Source organism: Microtus oregoni, unplaced genomic scaffold (genome assembly GCF_018167655.1).
Source record: "Microtus oregoni isolate MIOR12 unplaced genomic scaffold, Mior012 000005F_ref0000423, whole genome shotgun sequence".
NCBI classification, from domain to species: Eukaryota; Metazoa; Chordata; class Mammalia; order Rodentia; family Cricetidae; genus Microtus; species Microtus oregoni.
In genome coordinates this window covers 2,243,623-2,261,021 of record NW_024543064.1, presented here as the reverse complement: position 1 = coordinate 2,261,021, position 17,399 = coordinate 2,243,623, and the positions used below count along the sequence as shown (strand labels likewise).

At 50.9% G+C, this 17,399-nt stretch overlaps 1 protein-coding gene across 1 annotated transcript in view; it reads right to left on the bottom strand.

Moving 5' to 3' along the window:
• Window positions 1-17,399, bottom strand: part of Prdm16 (PR/SET domain 16) — a 146,613-nt gene that overhangs the window by 25,678 nt on the left and 103,536 nt on the right. Inside the window, exon 4 of the mRNA XM_041652127.1 lies at window positions 7,409-7,511. Coding sequence (XP_041508061.1) covers window positions 7,409-7,511 — 103 coding nt within the window. The remainder of the gene's footprint in view (window positions 1-7,408; window positions 7,512-17,399) is intronic.

The window sequence follows — 17,399 nt, the reverse complement described above, 5'->3', positions numbered from 1 at the left end:
TCATGTGACTTTGTATGTATTTTTCTGTGTTATGTGTGCATGGGTATATGTGTTCTATACATCTGTGGACATGGATGATTATATAAGGTGTTTGTGTATACGTGTGTGGATTTGTGTCATTGTGTACACAGTTGTGAATAAGCATGCACGTGTTTGTATGTATGTAAGTGGTCACATGTTAGGGGTTTGCATTTGTATGCTAATGTGTGTGTCTGTGTCTATGAATGCTGCATGTGAGGGGCATGTTTGCATCTGTGTGCATGTGTAAATGTGTAGGGAGGTGTATTGGGTGGTTGTGAGGGCTGGCCTGGTATCCAGCAGTAAGCAGGGACTTAGATCAGGCCAGAGGCAGTGTTGCTCCTGGCCCTAGCTCTCACCAGAGAGACTACCATAGCCACAGACTGTTTCTGAGCCTACAGGAGATGCTTAGCATCTCCATGCCCTGAACAGCATGCAGTTCTAAACAGGGACCCTCTCCTGCTACCCAGAAGCTCTGCTGAGTGGAAGTGTAGAGGTGATGATATTCAAGTATCTGTCCTGGGCTGTACCTGGTACTCCTAACAGTGGGCACCAGGAATCCAAGGTGGGACTCTGCAGGGCTGGGTGTCAGATGCACAGCCAAGCCCAAGCAATGATGCTCACTATGACCCCAGTGCACTCAGCTAGTCATATCTGAGAAAGGGGAAGTGCCTGGGTGCCAGGGAATAGACACGTGTGTGTTTAGGGCTGACTGGAAGGCACTACTGATTTTCAGAGTCCAAACATCCTGGCCCCACTGGCTTACCTCAGCAACATAGAAGCCTCTTTTGGGAGGAAAATGAGACCATGGAAGGAAGGTGCTGTGGGTCCTTTGAGTCAGTGGAGTTCTTTCCTATATGTAGCCCTGCCATGCCAAGCTGTGCTGTGCTGTACCCTGCTGTGCCTGCTGTACAGTGCTGTGCTGTGCTGTGCTGTACAGTGCTGTGCTGTGTGCTGTGCTGTGCCCTGCTGTGCCTGCTGTACAGTGCTGTGCTGTGCTGTGCCCTGCTGTACAGTGCTGTGCTGTGCTGTGCCCTGCTGTGCCTGCTGTACAGTGCTGTGCTGTGCTGTGCCCTGCTGTGCCTGCTGTACAGTGCTGTGCTGTGCTGTGCCCTGCTGTACAGTGCTGTGCTGTGCTGTGCTGTACCCTACTGTGCTGTGCTGTGCTGTGCTGTGTGCGCAGTGCTGTGCCCTGCTGTGCCTGCTGTACAGTGCTGTGCTGTGCTGTGCCCTGCTGTACAGTGCTGTGCCCTGCTGTGCCTGCTGTACAGTGCTGTGCTGTGCTGTGCCCTGCTGTGCCTGCTGTACAGTGCTGTGCTGTGCTGTGCTGTGCTGTACCCTACTGTGCTGTACTGTACAGTGCTGTGCTGTGACCTGCTGTACAGTGCTGTGCTGTGCTGTGCTGTACCCTACTGTGCTGTGCTGTGCTGTGTGCGCAGTGCTGTGCCCTGCTGTGCCTGCTGTACAGTGCTGTGCTGTGCTGTGCCCTGCTGTACAGTGCTGTGCCCTGCTGTGCCTGCTGTACAGTGCTGTGCTGTGCTGTGCCCTGCTGTGCCTGCTGTACAGTGCTGTGCCCTGCTGTGCCTGCTGTACAGTGCTGTGCTGTGCCCTGCTGTACAGTGCTGTGCTGTGCTGTGTCTGCTGTACAGTGCTGTGCTGTGTGCGCAGTGCTGTGCCCTGCTGTGTCTGCTGTACAGTGCTGTGCTGTGTGCGCAGTGCTGTGCCTGCTGTGCCTGCTGTACAGTGCTGTGCTGTGCTGTGTCTGCTGTACAGTGCTGTACTGTACAGTGCTGTGCTATGTGCGCAGTGCTGTGCCCTGCTGTGCCTGCTGTACAATGCTGTGCTGTGCTGTGTCTGCTGTACAGTGCTGTGCTGTGCTGTGCCCTGCTGTGCCTGCTGTACAGTGCTGTGCTGTGTCTGCTGTACAGTGCTGTGCTGTGCTGTGCCCTGCTGTGCCTGCTGTACAGTGCTGTGCTGTGTCTGCTGTACAGTGCTGTGCTGTGCTGTGCCCTGCTGTGCCTGCTGTACAGTGCTGTGCTGTGCTGTGCCTGCTGTACAGTGCTGTGCTGTGCTGTGCTGTACCCTACTGTGCTGTACTGTGTGCGCAGTGCTGTGCCCTGCTGTACAGTGCTGTGCTGTGTCTGCTGTACAGTGCTGTGCTGTGCCCTGCTGTGTCTGCTGTACAGTGCTGTGCTGTGCCCTGCTGTGCCTGCTGTACAGTGCTGTGCTGTGCTGTACCCTACTGTGCTGTACTGTACAGTGCTGTGTGCGCAGTGCTGTGCCCTGCTGTGCCTGCTGTACAGTGCTGTGCTGTGCCCTGCTGTGTCTGCTGTACAGTGCTGTGCTGTGCCCTGCTGTGCCTGCTGTACAGTGCTGTGCTGTGCCCTGCTTTGTGTGCTGTACAGTGCTGTCCTGTGCTGTGCTGTGTGCGCAGTGCTGTGCCCTGCTGTGCTGTACTGTACAGTGCTGTGCTGTGTGTGCAGTGCTGTGCCCTGCTGTACAGTGCTGTGCCCTGCTGTGCTCTGCTGTGCTGGGAAACAAGGATTGTATTCTTGCCTTGGCTTGGAGGTCTCCACCCATAACATCTCCAGGGAAGGCCCTGAATTCCCCCTTAGGTGCCAGAGTGGGACCACATGACTCACAGGATAGGGTGGGGAGGAGGCAGGCACAGGTGATTCACACAAACAGCAATGACCTTCCATTTCTACAGAAGGAATGAACTACAACTCAAAGAGGGGTTCTTCTCAGAGCAGCGAGCTGTGAATATCGTGGATGCCCATGTGGAGACTCACGGGGCACTCTTTGGGGCAAGCAGCATGCCGAGAGCCTCCACCCAGGGGTATTCCCTGTATCCCTCCTCTGTCACTGATCAGCTGTGATGGGCACTGTTCACTATTTGGGCATGAGATGCAGGGTATCAGGGCCCTGACTTCCCACAGAGGATGGAGGCTGACAGTCAGACACTATTAGCATTTGGAGGCATTCCCGTCACCCTTCACACCAATCCTGGTGTGGGTTTTCAGAGTCTGGGCACACTAGGTACATGCTATCACGGAGTTCCCCATGCCCCCCGTGGTTCTACAGAGCTGCTGCTGAGGGCTGGAGGGGATGGATGTATGCAGATCATAGAAAGTCGGGAATAAGAAATGCTCATTGCTACCACACTCTTTCTAGACTGAAGAAGGAGAAGTCATTGTAGTTTAGGAGGAACACGAGATCATTGGCCACCCACTGGCTGGCCAAAATGTCTACTTCTGATTTGAAATTTGGGCTTAAAATGATTTTATTTTTAAATTAAATTAATTTTTTAAAATTTTTTATAAATTAATTTTTTAAGGCAGGGTCTCTCTATTTAGCCCTGGATGGCTTGGAATTCTCTATGTAGATCATACTGGCCTTGAACTCACAGAAATCCACCTGTCTTGCCCCCAAGAGGGTTGAATTAAAGTCATGTGCCACCGCATCAGGCCTTGGGCTTAAAATCTTAAAGGTAGGGATTTAATAAGAAATTCAGCTTGATTCTTACTTAGAAGTCACCCTGGAGGGGATGGAAATGACCTTGGTGGCAGCATTACCCTTCTCCTCTGCCCCATGTGTCTTCTGGACTTCAGTTTGTCTCTGCAGAAGGACAGAGTTTGGGATGGGACATGCCTCTGCCCGGGTGACTGGGGCGGAAGAGCCTTTTAGATTCTTCTGGGTAGGGAGGGCCGGCCTTGGGCATACACCTGGGGCACACCGCACACCACTTTTATTTTCCCAGAACACAAAATTCCATCTAAGGAAGTGTTGAAAGGGCAGGTTATACTGGTATTATGTCTATTATAGCCCATCACGGCCCGGGTCTCTCCTGCGCTCACCACACAATGGGCTGCATCGTGGAGCGGTGAAGTGGATTGCCAGGGAGCTTTCTAAATGAAGTGAGTGTTTGAATGCAAACGATTTCTTTTCTCCACGGAGCAAGTGCTTCTCAGGAAAGAGAGAAAGAGAAGTCTGCCTCCTTCATCCACTAATCAAAGCATTATAAGGTCACCTGACTAAGAGTGGACCATACCAGCCGTCCTTCTGACCACCTGTGAGGATGCTGAGTTGGCAAACCCATCCAGGGCTCCAACTCTGTAGCTGGTGTATCTGTACAGGGGAGCCATGCCAATTCCTACCCAAACCAAGGGTTCCATTTCTCCCTCATCACAACGGCCCCGACCAGACCTCCAGAACCCCTCTGCCACAAAAGCACAGGAGAGAAACTGGAAAGAAACTCTATCTAAATGTGGTGGGGGTCTTAGGCTGCGGTAGATCAACCTTCCACCAAATTATACTGCAGCGGCACCTGCCCGTCAACCCTGCACCTCCCTTGTCTAGCTTCAGTTCCATCATCAACTTTCTCGGCTGAACAGGAATGTTACAGCAAAATAAATCCCTGCCTAATGGCTTTGAGACTGAGGGGTTCACAATTACACGGCACCCGCATCCCAATCTACAACTCCAGCTCAAAAGAGCTCAAGAGTCTACTCCAAATTCCTGTGGCGATAAGGGGCTGGCTGCATTTAGCCCGGGCTGGGATAAAAGATTTTTTTTTATGATAATTATCTGAGTGAGGGACGCGTTTGCATTTTCTTTCTGTGCAATTCTGAGTTTAACTAGGGTGTGTGTTGGGGGAGTAGCTGTTGGGGTGGCAAAGGAGGGATCTTGACAGCAGAGGTTAGGAAAGTCAAATGTTTGATGTCAGACTATTATGTGCGAAAGTAATTAGCTCACAAATGTTTGATCAGTTATTAGGAAAATGGAGAGTGGGTTATTTAATATCGGGGCGGGAGGTGTGTGTGTTGGGGGGAACAAGAATCAAGGCTTTTAAAAATCTTTTTGGAAGAAAGACATTTCACCGCGTGAATGGAGCTGCGTGGGTGAGGATTCTCCTCTCAGTTCAGAAGATTCACAGGTCCATTCAGCAGTGATTTTAAGGAAAAGACCCCCCCTCATCTTGTTGCATAAGTCTTGGCAATTCATTTCTGCTTTCCCGATCGCTTAATTAAACCCAAAATTTAGAGGCAGAGACAGAGGACCTTGTCTGGTAAAATGGTCCTTCCACCCCAATTTCTTGTCTGACAACTTAGAACTGTGTATTGCTGCAGAAAAAAAACAACGAGGCACTCTGTCACTGGCAGGCTTGTAGGGTCAACAGAGAAACTGAGGCAGAGTTCCACAGGTGTGGTCACAGAAACTTGTGCTAAATCCAGTGGGGAGCATTGAGAAATTCTTGTGTTTCCTGAGGGAGTCCAAGGCACTGGCCTCACAGAGAAGAGAATGGACTTATTCTAGATACTAGAAACATTTAGGGGACATTTCTTTTTCTATTCACTGGTAGCTCAGTCTTAAAAAAGAAGAAAGACATGAGGGCTGGGAAGATAACCAGAAACATGCTTGCTGCGTAGCACAGGCCCTGAGTTAATCTCCACGACACGTTGGTATGGTATAGTAGTAGTCGTCAATAATCCCAGCACTGGTAGGGCGGAGACAGGAGGGTCCCTGGGGCTTGCTGGAATCCAGTCCTTGGCTAATTACTGCAAGCTCCAAGCTAGCAAGAGATCTCGTCTAGACAGCACCAGATGAATGACAGCCATGGTTGACCTCTGGCCTCTATATGCATGCCCACACATATGCACCTCCCCTGCATGCACAGGAAAACACAGAAACGCCTCCTGTGCCCCACAAGAAATTAGACACAAACCCTTGAGTTCCCTGGTCATCAATGACCATGGAGGGCCAACAGACTCACTCTTCGTTGCCGACATAGTCCTCTCGAAAGCAGCTGTGCCAGGACCTTGAGTAGACAGACACAGACTCGAGGGGATATAAACCGTGTGTTGGAACACCCAGAGTGTGTGAAACCGGCTTCCTCTCTAGTTCATCTCAGAGGTGCTCAGGTATACAGTGGCGAGCAGGAGTACCTGCGGACACACCCTAACAGATGGGTACCTATTTGCATCGAGAGCTTAAGGACACATCCTACTGTGACTCCATTGTAGCCCTCAGCTAGCTGCCACCATTGCTTCTCCCCTGTGTTTCTCCAGGACTTTTAATTATTGGTGGGGATCACTTCCAGAGACAGCCTGGCTGCTCTCCCCTCCTACGCGGGCTGGAGTCATTCAAAAAGGAGAGCTCTGGGTTCTGCCTGGCCTCCCAAGTACCAACTAGGTTGGGGTCATTTACTACAAAAAGCTGGTAAGAGGAATACACTTGAAACACCACCCAGGGGCTGCAGAGATGTCTCAGTGGAAAAAAGACTTGACACATAAGTGCAAGGACCAGAGTTCAGATCCCCAGTGCCCATCTAAAACCCAGGTAGGTGTGACTGTCTCTTGTAACCCAGGGCTCAGGAAGTTGAGACAGTGGTCCCCAGGCCGAGCTGGTTAGCTAGACTAGACAAACCTGGGAGTTTCAGTTTCCACAAGAGACCCTGCCTCAGGAAAGTGGAGAGCCAGCAGGGAAGACACCCAAGAACAACTATATGTAAATGAGTACACATGAGAGCACATACCCACATACATATACCCCACACATGTATGTATGCTTATATGTACATAAGCACACACATATATATATATACATAAAAATTCATTTTCTGGGTCACCAACACTATATAGATAAAATTCAGCATAATGCTAATTGTCTTACATTGCCTCAAGCCCCTATTCAGAATGTTGTTTTGAGGCCTCAAGGAAAGGTAGGGGTCTCTAGTCTCAGGGGTAAAGGGCTGGTAGCCTGTTGTGCTGATTGGCTTTATAGTACTATTATTATTATAATTATCATCATCATCATTATTATTATTGTTATAGAACAGAGTTGTCTGGGAAGAGAGAACCTCAACTGAGAAAATGCCTCCATGAGATCGGACCTAGGCAAGCCTGTAGAGCATTTTTGAAGTTAATGATTGATGTGGGAGGGTTCAGCTCAGCATGGGTGGTACTACCCCTGAGCAGGTGGTCTGGGTTGTATAAGAAAGCAGGCTAAGCAAGCTATGGGGAGCAAGGCAGTAAGCAGTACTCCCCCATGGCCTCTGCTCCCAGGATCTCGCCTTCAGTTTCTGCCCCTGCTCCCAGGGTCCTGCCTTTAGTTTCTGCCTCTGCTCCCAGGGTCCCGCCTTCAGTTTCTGCCTCTGTTCCTATCAGCAGACGGTGACTTGGGATATGTATGCCAAATCAGACCATCTTTCCCATGTTGTCTTGGTCACGGCCTTTATGACACTGAGAGAGACCTGAGTCATACACCTGTGGTCTGCAGAAGCTCAGCCAGGGCATCGGCTGGCAAGACCTGCTGGCAGGCAGGGGCGGCACAACACTCATGTTCTCCCAGGTGGGTGGGGGTTCAGGGCCACAGCTCAGTAGGCTCTTACCATCCAGGCTGGGTGCCACGACACCCAAGGAGTAGGCACCTTCTTTCACGTGCGCCAGCAGCTCTTCTCCAGGCTCGATGTCCTTGATGACTTTATAGTAAATCTAGGAGACAGAGATTAAAGACAGAAAGTGAACACTGAAGCAGTGTGTTCTCATGGCAGAGGTACTCACAGACCACGGAGCTTCCCCACAGAGGTGTCCATGGACTACGGAGCTTCCCTGCAGAGGCACCCACGGACCACGGAGCTTCTCCTGCAGAGGCACCCACGGACCACGGAGCTTCCCCCACAGAGGTACCCATGGACCAGCTCCCCACCACTGCAGGGCTACCCAGAGAGGGGGCTGGCCTGAGGGGGCCACTTCACCCAATTTTTAATTTAAAAAAAATGTTTATTTTATGTGTATGAGTGTTTTGCCAGCATGTAAATACACCACATGTATGCAGTGCCTGAGTAAGCCAGAAGAGGGAACTGGATCCCTTAGAATTGGAGTTATGGTTGCCATGTGGGGGCTGGGAAGCCTCCAGAACAGTGGTTCTCAACCTGTGGGTTGCAACCCCTTTGGGGTCAAAGGACCCTTTCACAGGGGTCACGTATCAGATATTTACATTATGATTCATAACAGTAGGAAGTGACGGTTTGTTATGGTTGGAGGTCACCACAGCATGAGGACCTGTATTAAAGGGTCACAGCATGAGGAGACTGAGAACCACTGATCTAGAAGATCAGCAATAATCTTAACTGCTGGGCCGTTTCCTCAGCCCCCAAACTGCTTGTTTTTTCATTTAAACAAATTTTATTATATTTACTTATTTTTGTGTCTACTGGGGGAGGGGTAACATGTGGATCTCAAAGGACAACTGATAGGATCAGTTCTTTCCTCCAACCATGTGGGTCTTGAGGATTTAACTCAGGTCAGGCTTGGTGGCAGGTGCCTGCTGAGCCATCTCCCTGGCCAGATCCGACCGTGAAGAAGGTCTTTCCCCAGAACTTCTACAGCATATGAAGAAAGGAGAGGAACTGAGTCCATTTTAATTCGTCTCATTTTGCTGATAGAAAGGACAGGAGAAAGCCCGAGAGTTGGCTCAGTGGTTGTGAAGTGGTTAGTTCCCAACACCCACATGGAGGCTTGCCACTTCCTCAGGTGCCAGGCATGCCAGGGGTACCCTAGGAAATGTCCCAGATTACAGGGACTTCCCTCTGGGAATGCTCCAGTCTATTCTCAAACCTCCTTCGTCAATGCGTGCCCGAGACACTTGGCTCTAAGGGGACCTGAAAGTTCTGGGTGTTGGTGACTTGTGAAGGCGCTTTCCAGCTGGGCACAGGCCCAGTGGGCGAGGTTGCTGCCATGCGTGACTTTTATACCAGTGCGGCAGGTGTGAGTCTGGCAAGCCAGGGGTGGCATGGTGTGCATGCCCGCCAGGAGCTGCATCCAGCAGGTGACAGGAGTTTGGGGGACAGGGGTGGAGTTCTATGCCTGGAGGGAGGGAGCCCTGAGGCTGAGACAGCTACATTTGGGGTGTCCAGTTCAGCGGTAGGATCTGAACCAAGACTGACAGGGGTACCCTAGCAAATGTCCCAGATTACAGGGACTCCATTCGGGATACTAAACTGTCAGAGCACTGCAGGTGACTTTGGGGTGTGTCTGTGTCTTCCCTGACTTTGCCCAGGCTCTGTCTCAAAGACTCCAGAGGCCCAGTCTCTCCTAGTGCAGGTCCTGGGCCTCCCAGGAGCACAGTGACTCAGTATCTCTTATCTGGAAACGTCAGACACGTGGCTTCATCTCTCTCGGGTAACTCACTGCCTACCGCAGAAGTGGTCTGCTTGGGACTCTCTTCTGATGTTAGGACTGTCTAGGGGTGGGAGAAATACCCAAGAGACACCAGCTGCTCTGGGGAGGCTGGGCACAGGCCCATCCAGCTGCCCTAGGCTAGCCTTCTGCATTGTTGGAGGGGGACAGGGCATGAGGAAGAGGAGAAGAAAAAACATTTTAAGAGAAGACAAACTTGCCTAAGCCCAGGAGAGAGGCAGTGATTCTCCTGGCCATAAATGGTAAACAACATTTCTGTTGCCACTAATTGGTCCTGGCAGAGGTTTGCCCTATAGATACTGAAGGGAGCCTGGTGCGCCCGCTTGCCTCCCAAGAATACAGTCCTACCTAGGGCTAAGGGCAGCTAGCTCCAGAGTGACACCTGGGAGTCACTAAAGAACACAGAAGAGCCCCACTGGGTCCGCAGTGCCCATTGGCTGTCACGAACACCAGACAGCGGAAGTGCACAGCCAGGAACCTGCAGGCATACCCAGCAATCTTATCAGTGAGACAGTCCTTCACAGATCAGCTCATAGTAGTAACTTGATCGGGCGTTAGTCTCAGGGAGGTTGATAATACAAAGAGGTTTTAAAATGGAGACTAGAAATGGGATCAAGAGACTTCTTGAATAAAACCAATGGTTTCTGAGATCCCTGCCACATAGCATCTGACTAACCTATTTTCTTGAAGGTCAGACTCAAGCCACCTTGCTTTAGAAGAGGATCCACCCACAGTTGCTCCAGCGTGAGGGACTGAGGCCACGCAGGCACCCCCTGAGCTGGAGGGGAGGGTGGGTGTCAAGCTGTTAATAAGCTTACTCACGAATCCCTCTGGCAACAGAGCACATACAGACACATACAGCAAGTACAAGCTTCATGCCCATGGCTCAGTGACAATGTGGTAGGTGACCTGATGTTGGGTACAAGGGCTGGAAGAGGGGACTGAGAGCTTGGCCCCTCGAGGTCCTTGAGTTAGAGCTAGCCAACAACTGGCTTTGCTCCCTGCTGCAATCACCCAGATTGCACGAGGCCATGGTTACCATGCCAGCAGTGTGTCCTCCTACCAGCTGGCTGCTGGGTACCTATTCCGAGAAGTGGGTAGAGGGGAGAGCACCCATCCTTTCCACCCGCAACATTTTTCAGGCTGCCAGCCTTTCTGGCCTGCACCCCCTATCACACTTCTGGTTAGGTTGACTGACCTCCAGGGTTCCTCTATACACACACTACCTCCTTTCTCTCTGAGCTAAAGGAATCTGGAGTCTTGCCACCTGATTCTGGTTCAGAAGGCTACAGGGTCATCAGCTTCTGTCCTGGTTCCTTTGAAGGTAGCTGTCCTCCTGGAACCCACTCCTATCCACCCCCGACCGTTTGGGGGCCGCTGGGCCTCCTGACTCCTACTTTAGCTCTAGGGCTGCCCAGCCTCCCTCCCCCTCATACCCTCTGAGGGCTGGGGCATTCCGGGGACTCCACACCCTCCCACACCTTTGTTCCTTGGCTCACCGGGCCTCCAGGGACCTCTACTCCGGTTCTGTAGACAGGAGCCTTCTGGGACCCTCCCACCAGCATGGACACCGCAAGGCGAGCCACAGTAGGGCCACAAGTATCCCTTTCTCATCTTCACAGAAGGGCCACCAGGGCCCCAGTCAGGGACATGTGGGGACCACAAGGCGGCAAGTTAGGCAACTGTGGCCAGTAGGACTTTGAGCCCCGGACGTAATTAATCAATCCCTATTAGTGCTAATTGCACAGGCCAGGGCGGGGCCCAGGTGCCCCAGCTTGCCTCCACCTGGAGAGCCAAGGAAATGAACAGGAATCTTCACAGACGTTCCTGAAGTCTCGGCTACCTTAGGCAACCACGGGGGCACATACAGAAGCCAGCCCATGCTTTTATGACCTGTCGCAAGTGGTACAGCCTTTATCAGCCAGCCATTCTGAGAAAGTCAGTTCCTGCTCTGTGGAGCTGGGTGACTTCCCTTAACAAAGGCCAACTTTGGTCGGAGCTGGCACTGTTGGTTGGGGAGCCAGGTTGAGGGGGGACAGGATAGGGCATCTCAGTCTTAAGCATTGCTGCCCACTGTATGCTCCAGGCCCCTTCTGCGCCTGGCCTATAATAAACTATAACCGTCGTCTCTTAAGATTCTTGCCAACTGGTTTACTGCATTCATTTGGAGTGCACTGGTCCCTGACCATTAGCTTCACAAGACAGGCTGCGAACAAGGAGTCTAGGAAACCCAGGAGTATGATACCCTCCAGCCCTCAATGGTGGCTGCAGGAAGAAGCTGATTGCCTTCTTTCTAAACCACAGTGACACATGTTTTAGGCACATGAGTCCTGGCGTCCTGTCACCTCAGATCTAGTGGCTATTCCTTGTCTGAGAACTTGGTGGCAACAGCTTCTTTCCAACAATTGGCTTCTGTTGGTGGCACTCTGAAATAAGGACACAATCAGGCAGAGCCTGAAGCTGAGCCCCAGTTTCTCCCTCTCCACTCCCCTCATCCAGCAGCGGCAGCTCAGTCTGGGCCAACACCACTGCCTGTAACTACTCTTCCATCAACCCAAACTATTTTCTTTTCCCTCTGTCATGCTCCAGACACAAAGAGATGGCTCCATGTCGTAGAGAGAACTTGGAACCTTCTCACTGAAAGGTAGACACCTGCTTGGGGATCAGGTTCAAGCCTCAGCACCCTTCACACAAATGAGCATTGGGGATCAGGTTCAAGCCTCAGCACCCTTCACACAAACGAGCATCCAGAAGGCAGTTTACAATGGCTGCCAGTCCTCAGATCCTTAGGGCCCTTGGCTTGTACTGAAGATACTGTTTAGTGATTATGAGCAAAGGCGACAGACACCCCACAGTGCCCAGGCCTGCTATGTCTGAGCATCCTAGCACTGAAATAAAAGAAAAACCCCTTGCAGAACGGAAATGTGGTGAGCATGGGCTTAAAATCAGTGGACATGCAGGTGGCTCCGTCAGTGTCCCTGCATCTCCTCGCTCCACACGCCCGGCTGTAATAATTTCATCTGTGCGGGAGCCTCTATAATTTTGTTACTGTATGCTCTGCCACTGAAAAATTTTAAAACATCCTTATGCATTTATCTCTTCCTTTGTTGCACAGTTTGGATAAGGATCGTAAAATATCAAATATTAGCCCATAGTTAAATAATCAATGCCGTTACATGGCTCCCAACGAGGGACTGCATTTAATTAATGGAAGATAAATTCTGACAAGCAGTTGTTGTATTGGGGCCATCACCACAGCTGAAAATTGAATTTAAGCTTAGCTGCTCTCCAAAATTAAAACACATTTGATATATATTTTTTAAGGTAAAAAACTTCTAAATTGTGTGTGTGTGTGTGTGTGTGTGCATGTGTGTGTGGTCTAAGAACATCTTGCAGAAGTTTGTTACTTCTTTCCACTATGTGGGTTTCAGGTACTGAACTCAGGCCATCAAATGAGGTGGTCCGTGCCTTTACCTGCCGATACATCTCATTAGTCTACAGCGGCATTTCGAAAGTGTTCTGTTCATGGGTTAAGAAAGGATCAACAAATTCTCTAATCGCACCTTGCTGGTTTTCAAAGAGAAAATTGTGTTTAGCCCTTTGGAGCCACCATTTCAAAGGACCACAACAAAAACATATGATTCTTTTGATTGAAAATCTAAAGGAGGAAAGCATAGGAGTAGGGAAAGGTCAGGGGCTCAGAGCCTGAGGACCCTGTTCAAACTATCAACCCTAGTGCCTCACACACTTCGGAGGGAAAGATGTTCTGGGCAGGGAGCCGTTGGCTGTTTGCTTCAGCCAGGCAGCACCGGCTTTTCTGTGAAGAAGCAGGGTCGGCCCTGTGATCGCTTGGATGCACAGCTCCTGCCCAGGTTTTTCTGTTTAAACACCGTGTTCAATGCTTTCAAGAGGGGCCGCTCTCCTGCTGTGGGCAGACCTGTCCTTTGAGCTTCCTTGGCTGTGGCTGTCTCAGCCTTCCAGTCACAGGCTGGGCACGGCACCCTGGCTCTTCTGCCCTGCCGTGAGAAACTGGGGTGCTCTACAGAGAGCACAGGCTGGGGTTGTTCTTGCAGATGAAAGGAGCTGAGCGAAGCCAGAGCAGCACGGCTCTCCCAGGGCTGCATCCTGTCCTCCACCCTCAGCCTGCTGACCAGTAAACCCTCCTCTGCCCACAGACCCACCCTACCGAGGCAATGCGTGAAAAGAGAGAATGGCTCCTCTGTGGAGAGATCTCTGCCCACCCCCTGCTGCTTCCTGTGGGCACAGTATTTCCAAGCTTTTCTTTTCTTTCTTAACATTAAAACAAATTCAGTAACAGACCCTGCTTGTGTCTCCTAAATGTTTGAAACCAACTTATTTGCTCATAATTGCAGGAGGAAAAAACACCCAGGGGTGACCTGGATGTTTTGAATTTTCCAAAGAGAGAGGTCTTGGAAGGCGTTGATGGGGCGGGGCAAGGGCGGGGGTCCTCAGGTGTTCAAAATGAACTGAGATGCTGTGGGTGCGTGTTTGCCCCTAGACTCGTGTACAGATGGAAGAGAAATGACTGCTTGGCATCTGGCAATGAACTAGGTCTGTGGCTTCACTACCTCCAACAAAATACCAGGGCAAAGCCCTGGTCCCCCACTTCTGCAGAAGGTATGTTGTTCTAACCAGATGGGCCACCCCAAAGATTTTGTTTTTTCAAAAACAGGAAAAGTATTGGTCTTTAGGGGCCAGGTGTCCCAAGGCCATCTGTGGCCTCTAGTATACAGAAGGAAAACCCCAGGTCTATCTCAGTCTCTTCTGCTGCCTGCCTCTCCTTCTCGGAATCATAAGGAAGATTCCCAGGTGGACATGAGGGACAGGACCAGTGCCTTCCCATGAGCATGGGTTCTCCTGGAGAGAGGACTCAGAGCTACAGAACACCAGGAGGGCCTCTCATAGTTCAGACGGGAAATTAGGTACAAGGTCAGTGACTTTCTTTCGTGTCACTAGGCGGGGTGGGAGCTGAGATGGACAAGGGCATGGAGTCTGGCCAGCACTCCCGGAGAAGTGGCTACATGCTTCATATTGACCCACACTCAAGGCACCAGGAGGCTGGAGGGAAGTTTCGGTAAAGATGGATGGGAATTGAACCCCTTGAAGTCCTGAGCTACACTTCCAGCTCCAGAAGGCTACAGAGGAGCAAATAAAAAGATAACCTTTGTCCTCGGGCTTGAAGCAGGTCTGAACACCCAGACGAAGCTGGGGTGAGGGCTCATGGCTGGGCTGAGAGGACTCTCGGCATCTGGGACCTGAACAGAACCAGGAGGCGGGCTGCTGAGGCTTCCAGAGCCTGTGTGCGTCACAGCTCCAGCAGCCGCCAGCAGGGGCAGGGGCAGCCCCATGATGGCGAGGGAGGTGTACCTTCTTCAGTCTTCTATGTGCAGCTGACATGGGGTCTCTCCCAAAGACACAGGACCCCAGAAATCCAGGCTTCTGAGTTGACTCAAGCCCAGGTCCTGACCATTACAAACACAGATCTTGGGACCCTGGGTTTCCGTTCTTCATGTTGACCCATGTCTTCAATTTCTCCATAGGTGGACCGTTGATCTCTTCTGGTGGCTGAAGCTCCCAGAACTTTCTCTTAAGATGCTAAGACCTTCTCCTGTCCTTCTGTTTCTTTTGGATACTGGAGCTGAAATCCTGCATCTTGAACCTTGAATTAGCAAGGCCTATGCTTTTCTGACTTGACGTATATTTCTCATTGGATAGAACAGCATCATTTCTGCAATGCAGATGCTTCCTCATGGGCTGTGCTGTCCTGGCAGCGCTGTGTACATGTGCATATGTGATTATACATATAACTGCATGTTTAGGTACGTACACGCACCCATGTTTGCACACATGTGTTGTGTATGTGCCCATGGCTGTGTAGTGTTCCTAATTGCCTAAAAGTTTTCATAGACACTCAGGGGAGGGAGAAAATAATCTGAGAAACAGGACCTGACACTTTTCAGTGTTTCCTTCTCAAAGAGAAGCCTATCCTCAGGAATCTTTTTTACTAGTAGTATCTCCAGGAAGTTTTATTCAGCTGCGGAGAGGGTCAAAGTGCTACTCTACAGGGACAATTGTCTTCACAGGATGGCCAGGAAATGGAAGTGATTACATGGGGGCTGTGGCCAGCTATGAAAAAGAGAAGGAGAGAGGGAGGGAAAGGGAGGAAAAGAGAGGTGTGTGTGTGTGTGTGTGTGTGTGTGTGTCTACATATCTCTGTTTGGGGGAGAATAACAGCTAGCCTAAAATCTATTTTGCCTTTCAGAAAGTCATTTCATTTAACTGGTGAATATTTGGGGTGAGTCTGTGGATTCCAGTGGGGAGGGGACTTATTCTCTACAGAGGGGTCTCAGTGTGAAATCTGGGGGTGGGAACTTCCCCAGGATTGGGGTATTATTTTGGCTCTGGACCTTCTCAAAGGTGGCATTTGCCTAAATCTCCAATCCTTCTAAACATGGGGCTATTTATCATCCTACGCATGGGATTAGGCCAGGAAGAATTCACCCTACAAGACCATGTAGAAGAGAGCCAGCCAGCAGGTAAGGAGGCACAGGTAAGTCTGACCTGGCATTAGTCAAGCAATGCAGTCAAGGGTGTGGGCATAGAGCACATGGAAGGGCACAGGGTACAGAGAAAATGACATGGAGAAAAGGGAACAGGGCATAGGGAAGGTCACAAGACACTGGACACATGGCAGAGGGCACATAGTGCAGGACAAAGGACACAGGACACAGAGCAAGGCACAGGGCACAGGATGCAGGACAGGGTGCAGGACACAGGGCACAGGACACAGGGCACAGGGAAAGGCACAGGGCACAAGACACAGGGTAAGGCTCAGGGCACAGGATACAGGACATAGGGCAGGGCAGAGGGCAAGGCACAGGGCAGAGCATAAGATACAGGGCACAGGACACAGGGAAAGGCGCAGGACACAGGGCACAGGACACAGGGCGGAGGACACAGGGCACAGAACATAGGGAAAGGCACAGGGCACAAGACACAGGGTAGGGCTCGGGGCACAGGATACAGGACACAGGGAAAGGCACAGGGAAAGGCACAGGGCAGAGCATAAGATACAGGGCACAGGACACAGGGAAAGGCACAGGACACAGGGCATAAGACACAGCGTGGGACTCAGGGCTCAGTGCACAGGGCTGGGAAAGGCTGGGGACGCAGTAGCTTTGAACCAAAGGATGCAGGGGTCCAGGGATGTAAATGACTCTAACCTGGAGCGGTCCCGCCCATGGTCTGAAATGAAAAGAGAATTCCCTGCAAGGCAATCACTTCTCTTTAACCCATACATGGTAGTTTAAGTAAACGTCCCTGAAATAATTAAGAAAGAATAAAAGGTTTTTGAAGGCCAGTTTTTCTTTGAGAGGACTATACTGTGTGTGTTTTCTAAAAAGCTTACCCCACAAAGACTCAAGCCTCACTGTTCCATTTCAGCTAAGTTCCAGCATCTGTTTCCCAGGTAACAGAAACTGTATTCTCGTTGCTCTACCAGCATCTCGCAGAAACACATCCCTGCACGCAGATGCCCGCATCATGCTTCCCAGGGCTCAATGTTCTGCAGATCTGAGCTGGAGAGGGTGGGCTTGGCCAAACCCCGTGTACCTTAAATCCAGTTTCCCGTCACTCTCTTTTTTTTCTAGAAGCGGGAAGTTTTTCTCCTATGTTCCCCTTTACCGTCATAGTTATTCCTATGCTCAAAATCCCTCAGTCAGAAAGTTGTCTTTTTTCCTTCTCTCAAAATTTTTGGTTTTAGTGGAAGGTCATGGAGGTCTTGGCAGCAGCATCCTGGGTCCTGGTTCTGTCTGGAACCAGCGAGTGTCTGGTGGAGCCACTGCTAGCAAATTGAGCCCAAGAGCTACGGAGACAGCTCTGGAGGAGCACAGCGGAGCAGTAAGCAGGGGTAGAGGCCCCCCTCATGGCCTCCCTGTTTCCTTTTTAAATGCAAAATATTTCTCTAGAGTCAAGAGCCTTGAACCACTTTAGACGGCTTGCAGGGCGGCACAAGAATGGGCCCTTTGTTACGTGGTCTTCACGAACGGTTTTTAAAATAAAATGGACCCTTTTCCCCCCCAACAACATCTCACATGTAGCCCGAAGACACACAGGCAGAATGAACTGCTCTGCTGGGAGGGTTGGGAGTTGGTACCCGGA